Genomic DNA, 15,432 nt, shown 5'->3' with positions numbered 1-15,432 from the left:
CTCAAATCAGTAATTAATAATACACAACAATTGTCTTTGCACAATATGCTAAACCAGACCTGGAGAAGATCTAAACATTTTCATTCACAGTTTTATGCAAATTCAGAATATGAATGAATTCAGCCACAGGTGTTATACAATTGATAGTAACAAGCCACTAAAGCATTGTATGTTGGATTTTTGCCTTAACATTATTACTTAGCATTCACGCAAATTCAGCCAATTGCAGCTAGTGCAATGAACTGTGGTTAAACTATGGTTTACTACGGTGTGATTTGAATGGTAGATGAGCCACTCCCATTTACTTTGTCCACAACGCACCAATACCTACCATAGAAAAGTGGATCGCTTGGTGGTCTCCTTTTCACTAGAAATCGGGCTGCCAAGCCCACCAAGACCAGAATCAACAATCCAGATGCTACAATGACCCAAGGGCTGCAGGAAACAAAAACAAAAAGTGAGAAACCAAAAGAAGAAATGATGTAGATCTTAACATATTCCCCACCCACCCACCCACCCACCCGCTTCGGTTCCTCAAATAAAACCGAAGAAAAAGAGAAATGCCGATTTCACCCAGTGTTTTTCTTCCCTTCCAATTATGTAGCTCAGAGCATGTGTGTTTCCCAACACACATGGGAAATCATTATTGATAGCTCCGTGGTGGAAAATCTGGAACGGTGAATAATTTTCCCTGCGGGATAAATTTTTGCTGATCTTTGGCAGTGCAGAATCGGACTGCAAGCCGCCACAGATATTTGTAACGAGACCCACAACAAATAATGAGAACTGTCTTTTTCTTGGACAAACGCAGCTTAGCCTTCTGCGAGTCAATGGTTAAAGGAACTGTGAAACTTTGGTAGGGAACACACTTGCAAGCCATTTCCTTTTCCTTCTCAGAAACCACAAGCCACAAAAACAGCACTGTTGGATTTCTGTCATATTTCACTGGCTTCATGAAGATTTGGGTGGGGGGAAGAGGCAGGTTTGAGAAGACAGCTTCAGTTTTATGAAATGCTCCAACAGACACAGTAGCTGACCGCCTTCTGACAAACCTAGTTGTGTTACTGATGTTCTCCAACGCAGCCAAAGACCTGGTTTGCGTGATTGTTATTTTTTAGTTGTGAAGTCATGTCTGACCCATCGCGACCCCATGGACAACGTTCCTCCAGGCCTTCCTGTCCTCTACCATCCTCTGGAGTTCATCTAAGCTCATGCCTTCTGCTTGGGTGACTCCATCCAGCCACCTCATTCTCTGCCGTCCCCTTCTTCTTTTGCCCCCAATCTTTCCCAGCATGAGGCTCTTCTCCAGGGAGTCCTCCCTTCTCATTAGGTGGCCAAAGTCTTTGAGTTTCCTCTTCAGGATCTGGCCTTCTAAAGAGCAGTCAGGGTTGATCTCCTCTAGGACTGACTGGTTGGATCGCCTTGCAGTCCAAGGGGCTTGCAGGAGTCTTCTCCAGCACCAGAGTTCATTCTTTGGCGTTCAACTTTCCTTATGGTCCAACTTTCATACAGTCATACATTGCAACTAGGAAAACCATCGCCTTGACTATACGGACTTTTGCTGGCAAGGTGATGTCTCTGCTTGTTAATTTGCATGATACTCAAAGCTAATAACCCTGAGTTTGCCATAAACCCTATTTAACCCAAGAGCAATTTAATGTGATGAACCAACACTGTAGGAGCAAAAGGTATGTTAAGACAGTTACATTTGTCATGGCTATCGACATTTGGTTTGGCCAAACCGGTAATTCGCAATTCACGATTTAATGGGTTTCTATGCCGCCCAATCCCGGGGGACTCCGGGCGGCTTACAAATACGAAATGAAAATAAAATACACACAGGGGGAGAATACAAACAATACGAACAATTTTAAAAAACACAACATACATTTGGTTTAATTGGGGGTTGAACCTGATTCGAAAATCAGCAACCTCAGGCCTGTCGGAACAGCCAGGTTTTGGTGGCTTTTTGGAAGGCCACGAGGGTGGGAAGGGTCCGGATCTCTGCTGGTAATTCGTTCCACAGAGCCGGAGCAGCTACAGAGAAGGCTCTCCCCTGAGTGGTCACCAGTCGACATTGTCGGGTCGACGGCACCCGGAGGAGGCCTAGCCTGTGGGTTCTTACCGGATGTTGGGAGGTGTGTAGCAGGAGACGGTCTCTCAGATATCCAGGTCCAGTGCCATGTATGGCTTTAAAGGTAATCACCAGCACTTTGTAGCGCGTCCGGAGACTAATGGGGAGCCAGTGCAGCTCGCGGAGGATAGGTGTAACATGGGTGTACCGAGGTACACCCAATATCGCTCGCGCGGCTGCATTCTGAACCAACTGCAGTTCTGAACACTCTTCAAGGGCAGCCCCGTGTAGAGTGCATTGCAATAGTCGAGCCTTGAGGTGACGAGGGCATGAGTGTCCATTTGAAGTGCAGATAGGGATGATTATCCTTGGTTCTGCAAACCGGTAGTAAAAAAAAAAAAAAGCTTCTGAAAATTGCGCGGAGAAGCTGTGAGCCGCACAATCATTGGAAGCTCTTTTTCGTTTTCTTTTTGCTTTTTAAAGCAATTTTCCCCCTGCCTGAACCGGCAGGGGGAAAAAATGCTTTAAAAAGCTTTTTAAAAAGCTGAAAGTGAAAAAAAAAAGTTGGCCATGCCCACCCAGTCACATGACACCCACATCCACACACCAAGCCTCACCAACAGAACCAGTGTGGTGTGGGGGGATTATTTATTTATTATTTATTTATTTGCAAAATTTATAGGCCGCCCAATCCCAAAGGACTCCGGGCGGCTTACAAAGCAAAGAGAAAAAAAGAAATAATAAAAAAATAAAGGAAAGACAAATTTAAAAACCTCATTCATGCACTCGATCTGATCAGGGCTGGACCTCAACAATGGGGTCAACAGCACCAGGCCTGCTGGAATAGCCAAGTTTTAACAGCTTTTCTGAAGGCCATGAGAGTAGGTAAGGTCCGGATCTCTGGGGGTAGCTCATTCCAAAGGGTCGGAGCAGCCACAGAGAAGGCCCTCCTCCGGGGAGCCGCCAGCCGACATTGTCTGGCTGACGGCATCTGAAGAAGGCCCACCCTGTGGGATCTCACCGGCCGCTGGGAGGTATGTGGCAGTAGGCGGTCTCGCAGGTACCCTGGTCCTAAGCCATGTAGGGCTTTAAAGGTAATAACCTTTAGGTATCTAAAGGTAATTAGATTTCGCCACTGGAGTAATGTAAGAATTATATGCCATGGGGCGGGGGGAAGGGGGCATCAGGATTTTAGAGATGCTTAGGGGGGGCATGGCCATGGGAACCACTGCTTTAGACTCTGCTATCTGTGCAAGGTGAAAATAGCCCCTTTCTCTCCATTACTTTAAAGCACGGGTCCACAATCCCCAGTCAGTAGACCAGCACTGGCCCATGGCATGTCAGAAACCGGGCCAAGCAAAAAGCCAAGCCCCATGCGCAGGAGACAGGTAGCATGCAAAACCACAACCCCTCCGGTCTATGGGGAAAAAAACCCTTTCTCCCTTTCTCCCTGGTGCCCGAAAGGTTGGAGGCCGCTGCTTTAAAGCATCATCACAATGGAGGGAAATTGGGGGGGAAACGTGCCCTTTGCATCAGTGGTGGGATTTAAATAATTTAACAACCGGTTCTCTAATGACCAGCAGGGTGGGTGGGACTTGGTCATGTTACTGGGTGGGCATGGCCAACTCAATGTCACTCACGTTGATGGGCGTTTCACCTTAGCTGTTGCAATGGAATAAGGGTTAGCCAGAGAGGCAGTTTCTGTAAGCAGGGCTATAAAGATGAGGCTAGAAACAACACCAGAATGTTCCCTTCCTGCCTTCCTTACAGCATTAGCCCTGTAAAGTGGGGGGAAAAACAAAAGATTTCTTTCAACAACCAGTTCTCCGAACTGCTTAGAAAGTTACCAACCGGTTCTCCCGAATAGGTGCGAAATGGCTGAATCCCACCACTGCTTTGCATCAAGCAAAGAAGTACGCTAAGTATTTCTAAGGAAATTCAAGGAAAGGAGGAAACAGAGTATTATCTAATTCAAGGGAAATGGTACAAATGGCTGGATGATAGAAATGTGAAATAAGAATCTAAAAGAATATAGTTTGCGTTTTGGAAGAAGTAGGAATTAGCGATAAGAAGGTAGGAAAAGTAGGATTTACAGAAGTAGAAGAAGGCATTGATTAGTAGAAGAGCGATAAAGACTGTCTGATACGAATAACCAAACATAGACCGATAAGCAAAACAGTAAGAAATAATAGGATGATTAGTGTAAAAATGTATAGAGATGGATCGAGAGGGGGGGAAATGTTTGTAAAAATGCACCGATAAAATATATGCTGTAAGAAGGAATGAGAAGTTCCAATTACTTGTAAGTGCTGTGTATGTCTTTGTCAATGTGTGTAACTGTTTATAATGATAGTAAAAAAAGAAGTACGCTGAGTAACTAATGAGTTAGGGATGCTCATCCTGATTGCGAGTCGCGTTCCTCTCTTTGCAGAGCTGGAGGACAACATGGGCTCCAGGGAGAAATCCTTTGCACTCGGGCCAAGCTGCTTCCCTTTTGACAAATGAACCTCTGGCCTTTTTTTTTTTTTTTTGGAGAAAGCAGCTGCTGGCTATTGTTGTGCCCCTTTCCACAACATGTCAGCGCAGGCAACAGGCAGCCGAGGGCAGGGCAGCGTCTAAAAATACCAGCCCAGCTTATGGAAGTGCCAAAGGGCCTCGACCTTCCTGCTCTTGTTCCTGGCCCGGCCTGGCCTTCCCCAGAGTACCTCCTAAGCCATGACATCAACAACAGCCTGTTCAGCATGTCCCCCTTTATATAACCTGAAACACAATCTGTGCAAACTCCAGGTATTGTTCCAGGGATAAAGAACATCCAGCCGCAAGACAGCCAACCGGCTGCACAAAATGAGCAGGGAGGGTGCTCTAAGTCAGTACTTTAATGTTAGAATAGGATAGGATAGAGTAAAACAGGATGAATAGAATAGAATAGGATGGATAGGATAGGATGAATAGAATAGAGTAAAATAGGATGAATAGAATAGAATAGGATAATAGAATAGAATAGGACAAATAGAATAGAATAGGATGAATAGAATAGAATAGGATAGGACGAATAGAATAGGATGAATAGAATAGAATAGGATAAGGATAGGATAGGATAATAGAATAGGATGAACAGAATAGGATGAATAGAATAGAATAGGATGAATAGAATAGGATGAATAGAATAGGATGAATAGAATAGAGTAAAACAGGATGAATAGAATAGAATAGGATGGATAGGATAGGATAGGATGAATAGAATAGTGTAAAATAGGATGAATAGAATAGAATAGGATGAATAGAATAAGATAGGATGAATAGAATAGAATAGAGTAAAATAGGATGAATAGAATAGAACAGGAATGAATAGGATAGGATGAATAGAATAGAATAGGATGGATAGGATAGGATAAGATGAATAGAATAGAGTAAAATAGGATGAATAGAATAGAATAGGATGAATAGAATAGGATAGAATAGAATAGAATTGGGTGAATATTATCGGATGAGTAGAATAGGATGGATAGGATAGGATAGGATAGGATAGGATGAATAGAATAGTGTAAAATAGGATGAATAGAATAGAATAGGATGAATAGAATAAGATAGGATGAATAGAATAGAATAGAGTAAAATAGGATGAATAGAATACAACAGGAATGAATAGGATAGGATGAATAGAATAGAATAGGATGGATTGGGTAGGATAGGATAAGATGAATAGAATAGAGTAAAATAGGATGAATAGAATAGAATAGGATGAATAGAATAGGATAGAATAAGATGAATAGAATAGGATGAATAGAATAGAATTGGGTGAATATTATCGGATGAATAGAATAGGATAGGATGAGTAGAATAGGATGGATAGGATAGGATAGGATAGGATAGGATGAATAGAATAGAGTAAAATAGGATGAATAGAATAGAATAGAATAGAATGAATAGAGTAAAATAGGATGAATAGAAAGAATAGGAATGAATAGGATAGGATAGGATGAATAGGATAGGATAGAATAGAATAGAATTCTTTATTGACCAAGTGTGATTGGACACAGAAGGAATTTGTCTTTGGTGCCTAGGCTCTCAGTGTACATAAAAAGAAAAGATACATTGATCACAAATCATAAGGTGCAACACTTAATGATAGTCAGAGGGTACAAGAAAGCAATCGAATCATACTAGGAAACGATCAATATAAATCATAAGGATACAAGCAACAAAATCACAGTCCTGCAGTCATAAGTGGGAGGAGATGGGCGATAGGAACGATGAGAAGATTAATAGTAATAGTAATGCAGACTTAATGAATGGTTTGACAGTGTTGAGGGAATTATTTGTTAAGCAGAGTGATGGCATTCGGGGGGGAAATTGTCCTTGTGTCTAGTTGTTCTTTGCGTCGTTTTGAGGGTAAGAGTTGAAACAATTTACGTACAGGATGCGAGGGGTCTGTAGATATTTTCACAGCCCTCTTTTTGATTCGTGCAGTATATAAGTCCTCAATGGAAGGCAGGTTGGTAGCCATTGTTTTTTCTGCAGTTCTAATTATCCTCTGAAGTCTGTGTCTGTCTTGTTGGGTTGCAGAACCAAACCAGACAGTTATAGAAGTGTAGATGATAGACTCAATAATTCTGTATCAGCAGCTTCTTGGGCAATTTGAGTTTTTTGAGTTGCCAGAATGGGGAAGGCCACGACTGGATGTGGCGGGGGAAGTGTTTTCTGTGCAAGATTTATTACTATGAAAGAAACGTATATGGTTGCCCAATTCACACAGAGGTGACTTAGGGTGAACTTAAAAGATTAAACCTCACATTTTTACACAAAAACCTCACCCGTGGCAACGGCGGCAGCGACACAATCAAAATCAAACTTTTATTTGGTCAGAGACCATCAAATAAAAATCAGGAATCACAATTTGTTTTAAGATAAAAGAGGGGAAAATGTAGTTATATATGTATGAGCCATGGTGGCGCAGTGGTTAAGAATCCAGTGTTGCAAGCTGATTCTGCCTACAGTCTGGAGTTCGATCCTGACAGGCTCAAGGTTGACTCAGCCTTCCATCCTTCCGAGGTCAGTAAAATGAGGAGCCCAGATTGTTGGGGGCCAATAGGCCGACTGTAAACTGCTTTACAGTCTGTAAAAGCACTGTGAAGCGGTATTTAAGTCTAAGCGCTATTGCTATTGTTATTCTAAAACATCTAAAAGAGGTTAGAGTTAATACTACTTTGCAATTTACAGAACAGTGCTTGGCTGTGGTCAAGGATATAAAATCAGATCGATCTGATAATAACATCTACTCCACCCAATGGCAGCAAGCAAAACAATCAAATTAACCCCTTGATCGGCTCCATTTGGGGATCCCAATCCTACTGATAAAACCACACCTTTAGCACCTTTTGGAAAAGCAAGAAGCTGGGGTTTAATCATACATTGAGGAGGAGGAGGATCCATAAAAAGGGGGGCCACCACTCAGAAGGTCATTTTTGTGGTCCCATCAGCTGTACATCCCTGCAATATCTGCTATTTATGTATGTATGTATGTATGTATGTATGTATGTATGTATGTATTTAGTGTCACAACCCCTGGTATGCCCAAATATTGGAGGAGGCATACTGCTTCCTTTCTCTGTCTATCGGTTCATCACAAGAGACCATCCAGACAGAAAGCCAATATTTTTACTGTTGCCTTTGTTACATTTGTGTTGTATTTGTGCTGATAAACAGAGTCGATAGACAGAGAAAGGAAGCAGTATGCCTCCTCCCATATTTGGGCATACCAGGGGTTGTGACACTAAATACATACCTATTTCCCTGGCTCAGCTGATAAAGGAGGAGAACCTTGTGGCTTAGTGGCTAACACAACTGCCTAATATGTAATACAGCACAGGTTCAAATCCCAGTAAGGGTATGGCTAGCTGATGAGAGCTAAATAGCTTGAAATAGATCTATACTAGTCTCCCTTTATTTATTTATCAGCACAAATACAACATATATATATATTGTATGTATGTATGTATGTATGTATGTATGTATGTATGTATGTATGTGTATATATATATATATATATATATGTTTTCTGAGGTTTTCGCGGGTGTTAGTATGTAGGTCTCTAGTTGTTCGGGTTTTCTCCCGCGTAGAATTGGAGATGTCTTGGCGACGTTTCGACGAAGTCACATTCGTGATCTTCAGGCTGCTGCTGACTACTTCAGGTTTGGTGTTTCCAGGAGTAGTGTGGGATCTTGGCTGGCTGTTTGTTCCTTATAACTGCTGGTAGGGGATTAAATTTTAACTGCCAGTAGGGGATTAAGTTTTAACTGCCAGTAGGGGATGAAAACTATCAGTTTTCATCCCCTACTGGCAGTTAAAACTTAATCCCCTACTGGCAGTTAAAATTTAATCCCCTACCAGCAGTTATAAGGAACAAACAGCCAGCCAAGATCCCACACTACTCCTGGAAACACCAAACCTGAAGTAGTCAGCAGCAGCCTGAAGATCACGAATGTGACTTCGTCGAAACGTCGCCAAGACATCTCCAATTCTACGCGGGAGAAAACCCGAACAACTAGAGACCTACATATATATATATATATATATATATATATATATATATATATATATATATATATATATAATGTATGTATGTATGTATGTATGTACTAATTATCTACTACAATGTTCTACCTCTCAGTGACTACTTCAGCTTCAACCACAACAATACACGAACACACAATCGATACAAACTCAAGGTAAACGGCTCCAAACTCGATTGCAGAAAATACGACTTCAGCAACAGAGGGGTCAATGCCTGGAATGTTCTACCTGACTGTGGTTTCTTCCCCAAACCCCCAAAATTTAACCTTAGATTATTTACTATTGACCTCACCCCATTCCTGTAAGGGGCGTGCATAAGTGCACCAATGTGCCTACTGTCCCTGTCTTACTGTCCCCATTTATTCGTATTCATTTCATGTATTAATAATCTTGTATGTTCTTATATCTATTATATTATACATGCTTGATAAATACAAATAAAAAAAATATATCCTGCTTTTTAATCCTGATGGGCCGGGTGAATACTTCCCTATTTAGCAGGGATTCTACAGAATGATCTCCTTGCCTTCCTCTGACCCCTCATGCTGGGTCTATGGCCCTGTCAATCTTGTTAGTGTAGTTTATTTATGACTTTATGAGGTGCTTTTTTTTTTTTTTTGGTTGCTGTTTGCAAATGCAGAGATGTGATTCTTTTAATTAAGGATCAGTTAGCCCTGAGCAAACCTGCTGTTCCCAGGCAATTTGATTGGGCGTGGCGGCATGGAATGAAAGCAACACCACAACTCTGCTTTTATACACCTGGCTTGTGACAGTTAGGTGCGAAGTTGGCTATTTTGGGCTCACTCCAGAGAATGCATCAATTGGCCTTGTTCCCAAATTAGGCTGCAGTTTCTATTCTTGTTCTAAAGTGGTTGGTTGGATTGGGGGGGGGGGGGAAAGGGCATGGTTGAATTTGCTTTTTAAATCCTGTCAGCACTTATCTGGATCAAAAATGAAAGATCATTAAAAAGATCACCAGTATTTTAGAGCTGGGCCAATTTTTGCACTGTCCGTTTGAAAAAAAATCTCAAAATTTCCAATGGATCGAGCACATACAAGAGGCACGGGTCACTTTCCTACCTTCAGCTGATAATTAGAACTGCAGGGAAAACAACAATGGCTATCCATCTGCCTTCCATGGAGGACCTGGACACTGCAGGAGTCAAAAAGAGGGCTGTGAAAATATTCACAGACCCCCTCGCATCCTGGACATAAATTGTTTCCATTTCTAGGTCCCTTCCAACTCTATTCTATTCCATATTCTATGAATTCAGCATGCTGGGAACACAACAGCCTGGCCCTCTGTGGCTAACCAAACACAATGAATAAAAAATAATAATGACTTATATGCAATTTGGAAAAACTCATGGGACTTCATATTCTCCCTTGTGGCATTCGGGGAAAGTTGCCAGAAGGCAAGCAGCTGAAGGTAGGGAAGAGAAGCCATGGCCCATGCTCAATTTGTTCAAGCCCCTTTCCCTCCACCCCCCCCCCAACCCAATACACACTTCAGCAACAACCACTCATCTCTAAGCAGAAGTAATCAAATCCAAGGTACTTTATTCTTAAGGCTCCATGCAGACGACAACAGCCACACAGCTGGACCCGGATTGACTCAGGAACATTGCCTAGGGGGTGTAAATGCAGCTTCCTGCAAATCCCCCCGCCCTTGAATTCTCCCCAGTCTTGCAAATCGCTCCCCTCCTGGTCTTTGGGGTGCACATGGCGGGCCAGAGAAACGGGGGGGGGGGGTTGGTTCCAGGTGTCCTGGCAGCTTTTCCACCTGGCACGAAGCTCCGCTCTTTGCGCGCGCCTCTCCCAGCGCTTCTTGCCACATCTGCGCCCCCTTTCCTCTTTTCCGCGAGGCTCCCTTTCCCACGTTACACCAGCCCCGCTTGGCAGCGCGCACGCGAGGAAACGTCCGCACCTGCCCCTCCCCCGCCACCCCTTGGCTCACCTGCCGGCGGCAGCCAAAGCGTTGAAGAGGTAGGTGACGGGGATGGCGCAGAGGGATAACACGAAGACCCCGGTCGCGGCCGCGGCGCTCATCCCAGCAGTTGGCCCGCTTCTTCTTCTTCCTCTCCTCCCCTTCCTCTTTTTCTTCCTCCTCCTCCTCCTCCTCTCTTCTTCTTCTTCTTCTTCCTCCTCCTCCTCCTTCTCCTCCTCCTCTTCTTCTTCTTCTTCCTTCTCCTCCTCCTCCTCCTCCTCCTCCTCTTCTTCCTCCTCTTGGTCTGGGCTCGGAGAAGCTAAACCGCTGGCATTCCGCTCCGGGCTCCGGCGCTAGGCTTCAGGGCTTCCTGATCAGTTGCTCCATGCGATCCGGGCAGGCCGACTCTGCAGGCTGCCGGGGGTTAGCGGCTCGCAGCCCGGCCGACTGATGCGTGGGGAGGGCTTCCGCCTCGTCCTCCAGCCCTCTCGCCAAACTGGTGCGCCCTTGTGCGCTCCTGGTGCCGCTGTTGGAGCGGAGCGGGCGCCCACAGGCTCCCATGGCCAGAGAGACGCCGCCGCCCGATCACACCAGGCAAAAGCGGGCGGGTTTGTTGGGGTCCCTCCTCCTCCTCTCCCCCCCCCCCCCCCGCAGCCCGTCTCTGGGCAGAAATACCCACCTATAGGCAACCCGGAGAGGCAACCTAAAACATGGGGTGCTGAGTCAAGCCATTGCGCACCCAGCTTTGCAAGGGGCTTCCCAGGATTCAGACAAGATCCCCCAGGCCTGAGGAGAAGGGGGTGCAGCAGGTGCATTGTTCCCGCGGGGCCCATGGAGTTCAAAGGGGGCCCATGAAGGGGGAAATGTTTTCAAATGTTTCCAAAACCAAATTTTTAAGAAGAAAAACAATATTGCAGGTATACTTCGTACTCTATACTTGGTGTGTGTGTATCGCAAAACCGCCTTGCCGCCTTGTTCGACATCCCCTGTATGAATCTGAAACCCAATGGACCCTTATTTATGATGTTTGTTGAATTTTAATGTCGCTACTCATTTATTTAAGTTTGCAAGCTCGGTTTCATGTCATTTATGAATCTATATTTTATAGTTCACTTCCATTTATGAATGGTTAATGAAGTGCCATCTCAAAAAAATCAAAAACACTGTGCCTTGTAAATGTACAATTAGGACATGATTGATTGATGTGTCTCATGTGTAGATGAGGGGGCCCATACTAGTCTTGTTCCAGCACTTAATAATCCTCTTGGGGGCCCTGAAGATCTCCCAGATGCTGGGCTCCAGATCTTGAGCAAAGCTCTCACTTGCCCCATCTCAACACTGGCCACTGGTTTGTTTCTCAGGTCCAATCCAGCTGTTGCCCAGAGGTGGAAGCTACCAGTGTTCCTTGTCCGGGAGAAAGATAATAGCAAGGTGGAGCATGGGATGAGAACCAATCTACTTCACACATTCACTCCTTTAGGAGTCCTGGGACAGCCCAGGTTGATCTCAGAAAGCTATGCAGGACCTGGTTAGCTTGTGGTGGGCCATGAAGAAAACCCAGAGACTCTAGCCTAGAGTGGGAGATCCAAACCCACCCCAGAAGAAAGCAGTGGTAAGTCACTTCAGAATGGCTGCTTCAGAAACAATGTAGAAGTGTCCATCAAGTTGTTCAAGCCAATGGAGATGTTCCATTATTTTTCCTCGATAAATGAACCTAATCCATAAGGTCATAAAATGGGGGGGGGGGAGCTCACAATAACTGTCTCACTTAGGAACAGACATTTTGGGCTCAGTTGTGGTCATAGGTTAAGGAAATTCTACTTCTAGTAGATGTCATCTTCAGGAAAAGACTAACATGGTTCCTAAAGATTTTGTTTTTCTATGAAGCTTTCTAGACACCTCACTTAAACAGCCACTGAATATTTATTTTTCTTTACTTCCTTACTTGGGCTTATAGACTGCTTCTATCTTCCCCTTCCTTCCTTCCTTCCTTCCTTCCTTCCTTCCTTCCTTCCTCCCTCCCTCCCTCCCTCCCTCCCTCCCTCCCTCCCTCCTTTCCCTTCCCTTCCTCCTCCTCCTCCTCCTCCTCTTCTTCTTTCTTCTTCTTTCTTCTTCTATATATATAAATCTCTCTCTCTCTGTGTGTGTGTGTGTGTGTGTGTGTGTGTGTTCCAGCATAATTGTGGAACACCTTGAGCAATTTCAACCAAACTTGGTACACAGATGACTTACCCTCTTAGTCCCAAATACTGTGGGACTAAGACACCCCATACCCTAACACTTCTCGGGGTGTATGTTCTGCTAAGATACAGCCTGTTGTGCCTTAAAATGGCTTCTACTGTACAGTGCTGTGGCATCACCATGGTAACAACTTCACAGTACTCCACAAGGGGGCTCCCTCTGGTAAGGGGGAAAATCCAACATTGGAAATTCATGGAAGGAGGGTTGGGATAAATAAATACCCAGGCAGCGCTGGGTTGTCAGCTAGTTTGCAAATAAAATGGAGTTTTGGGAGGGAGATGGAATATAAATATAATATAAATCTGCTATTTAATGAATGCAATAAAGGATAATTTGATTTGCAAAGAAATGAAGAAATCTTATCCCACCCCCCTTCCATTTGCACTTAACAATGTCATAAACACTTCCTGGCAACCTATTATTTCTATCCTCTCCCTCATTCTGGCTGTCATTCTCTCTTCCATGCCCATTATAGGCCTAAGTGATCCGTATCCATGCTGTGTTTCAAAAAACATTTGATGCCATCCAAGGTTAGCCTCCAAACGGAGTTTGTGTCCCTTTTTTAGGGAACCAGTAGCTGAGAACCGTTGCAATAGAGGCAGGGCAGGGATCAGCAATGGTGGTTACAATTTACATGTTCATCCAATTTCCTCTTTTTTTAAAAAAGAGAAGACGCTGAGCTTGTCGATCACTGGCTGTTCAGTGGTTCGAATTCCCAGCGCTGCCAAATGGAGTGAGCTCCTGTTACTTGCCCCAGCTTCTGGCAACCTAGCAGTTTGAAGCCATGTAAAAATGCAAGAAGAAAAATAGAAACCAACTTTGGTGGGAAGGGAACAGCGTTCTGTGCGCCTTCGGCGTTGAGTCATGCCGGCCACATGACCACGGAGACGTCTTCGGACAGCGCTGGCTCTTCGGCTTTGAAACGGAGATGAGCACTGACCCCTAGAGTTGGGAACAACTAGCACATACTGTATGTGCGAGGGGAATCTTTACTTTTATTGATGAAAGATCAAGATAGCAATAGCAATAGCAATAGCAGTTCGACTTATATACCGCTTCATAGGGCTTTCAGCCCTCTCTAAGCGGTTTACAGAGTCGGCATATTGCCCCCACAGTCTGGGTCCTCATTTCACCCACCTCGGAAGGATGGAAGGCTGAGACGACCTTTGAGCCGGTGAGATTTGAACCGCCGAACTGCAGATAGCAGTCAGCCGAAGTGGCCTGCAGTACTGCACTTTAACCACTGTACCACCTTACACTTCACCGAGGTCACTTAAAAGTTTGTTTGCTTCAATTTTACTGTCATTTCACCTTGGAAAACCTTCATCTACTGTATTAAAAGTCTCCTACATAGCTCATACGGCATCATTGTGGCAATTATAGACTCTGTGTCTTTTACATGATTGCATCACGACATGCCCAACATCATTGTTGGTTTTGCCATACCTCTCCTTGTGGACGTTCTCCTTTCTCCAGGCCAATGGGCGATCTGCCCAGTGGGTGGGCCTGAAATCTTGATTCCAGCACAAGGATGCCAGACCTTTCCCCCCCACCCCTCCCCTTTACAGCCTTCTGTCCCAGAGACAGCAGGGGAAAAAATGTGAAGCTCAGTTTAACATCCTGTGATTCCTTTCTCAGTAAACATGGGCATGCAACAATTCTGCTGTGTTGTCATGGTGCTAAAAATTTGCACTGTTTGGGTCAGGCTGAGGTCAGACTTAGTTTAAAGCTTGTGTGGGAAGTATTTTTATATATAGATAAAATCATGCTGGGATCAGAGAGCTAAACCAAGCCAGGTCCAGCTGTTTTTACAGCAAAGTTTTATATCTACAAATGCAACACACACGGATTTCCTGATGTGTTTGCATAGAGTCCCCTGCTGTTATGACACGTGTGTTTGCACATGAGGTTGTCTAGCATGGATTTCCCAACAAAGAATTCATGTATGTTGTTAGGCACCTTTGCAAGTGCAGCTAAACATTTCTCTCATGGACTCCTCTGTGACCAGAGGTGGGTTTCATATAATTTTACCACTGGTTCGCCGCATGCCAAAACAGTGAGCATGCGCCTTCTGTGCATGTGTGTGTCCCGTGCAGGTGCTTTGCTCACATGTGCGGCTTGCATGCAGGCACATGGCTTAGAAAACATGGCCAAACAGGATGGCATAGCGCCAGGACAAGTGGGCCACCCGCAGGTCGCAACTACCGGTTCGCCCGAATCGGTTGAATGCCACCACTGTCTGTGACACTGAATATGTTTGCACATTGCAGTCTGTTTTGGCAAATGATCAATTGCCCAGAATTCCCCAGCAAGCATAATGCAGGTGTAGAAGAGGCAGGATATCTATGGAAATTCTCAGTCACTTCCAGGTCATGGTTGTCCCAAAGGAGCTTTTTCAGGGGGCAACTGGACTTTCTGGTTTTTCTCTGAAGTCGCTTCACTTCTCATCCAAGAAGTTTCTTTAACTCTGACTGGGTGGTGGGGATAGAAGAGGCAGGGTTTCTATTATACAGCCATGACTGCCATTTTGACTTTTTAAACTACCTCCCCAAAGATACCTGCACATTATTCTAATTACAGACCCCTGACTTTCCTCAAAGGGACAACCCTTCCCCTC

The 15,432-nt window shown here is 44.5% G+C and overlaps 1 protein-coding gene across 1 annotated transcript in view; it reads right to left on the bottom strand.

The window, feature by feature from the left end:
• The window catches only part of TM6SF1 (transmembrane 6 superfamily member 1), a 26,861-nt gene extending 16,099 nt beyond the window's left edge, over positions 1 to 10,762 (bottom strand). Inside the window, exons 1-2 of the mRNA XM_032232393.1 lie at positions 10,605 to 10,762; positions 332 to 435 (exon numbers count right to left, since the gene is read on the bottom strand). Of these exons, the coding sequence (XP_032088284.1) occupies positions 332 to 435; positions 10,605 to 10,696 (196 nt within the window). The 5' untranslated portion in view covers positions 10,697 to 10,762. The remainder of the gene's footprint in view (positions 1 to 331; positions 436 to 10,604) is intronic.
• Between the last annotated feature and the right edge of the window lie 4,670 nt (positions 10,763 to 15,432).

This window comes from Thamnophis elegans, chromosome 16, assembly GCF_009769535.1.
Source record: "Thamnophis elegans isolate rThaEle1 chromosome 16, rThaEle1.pri, whole genome shotgun sequence".
In the NCBI taxonomy this organism is placed as follows: domain Eukaryota; kingdom Metazoa; phylum Chordata; class Lepidosauria; order Squamata; family Colubridae; genus Thamnophis; species Thamnophis elegans.
This window is presented reverse-complemented; position numbering and strand designations above follow the sequence as displayed.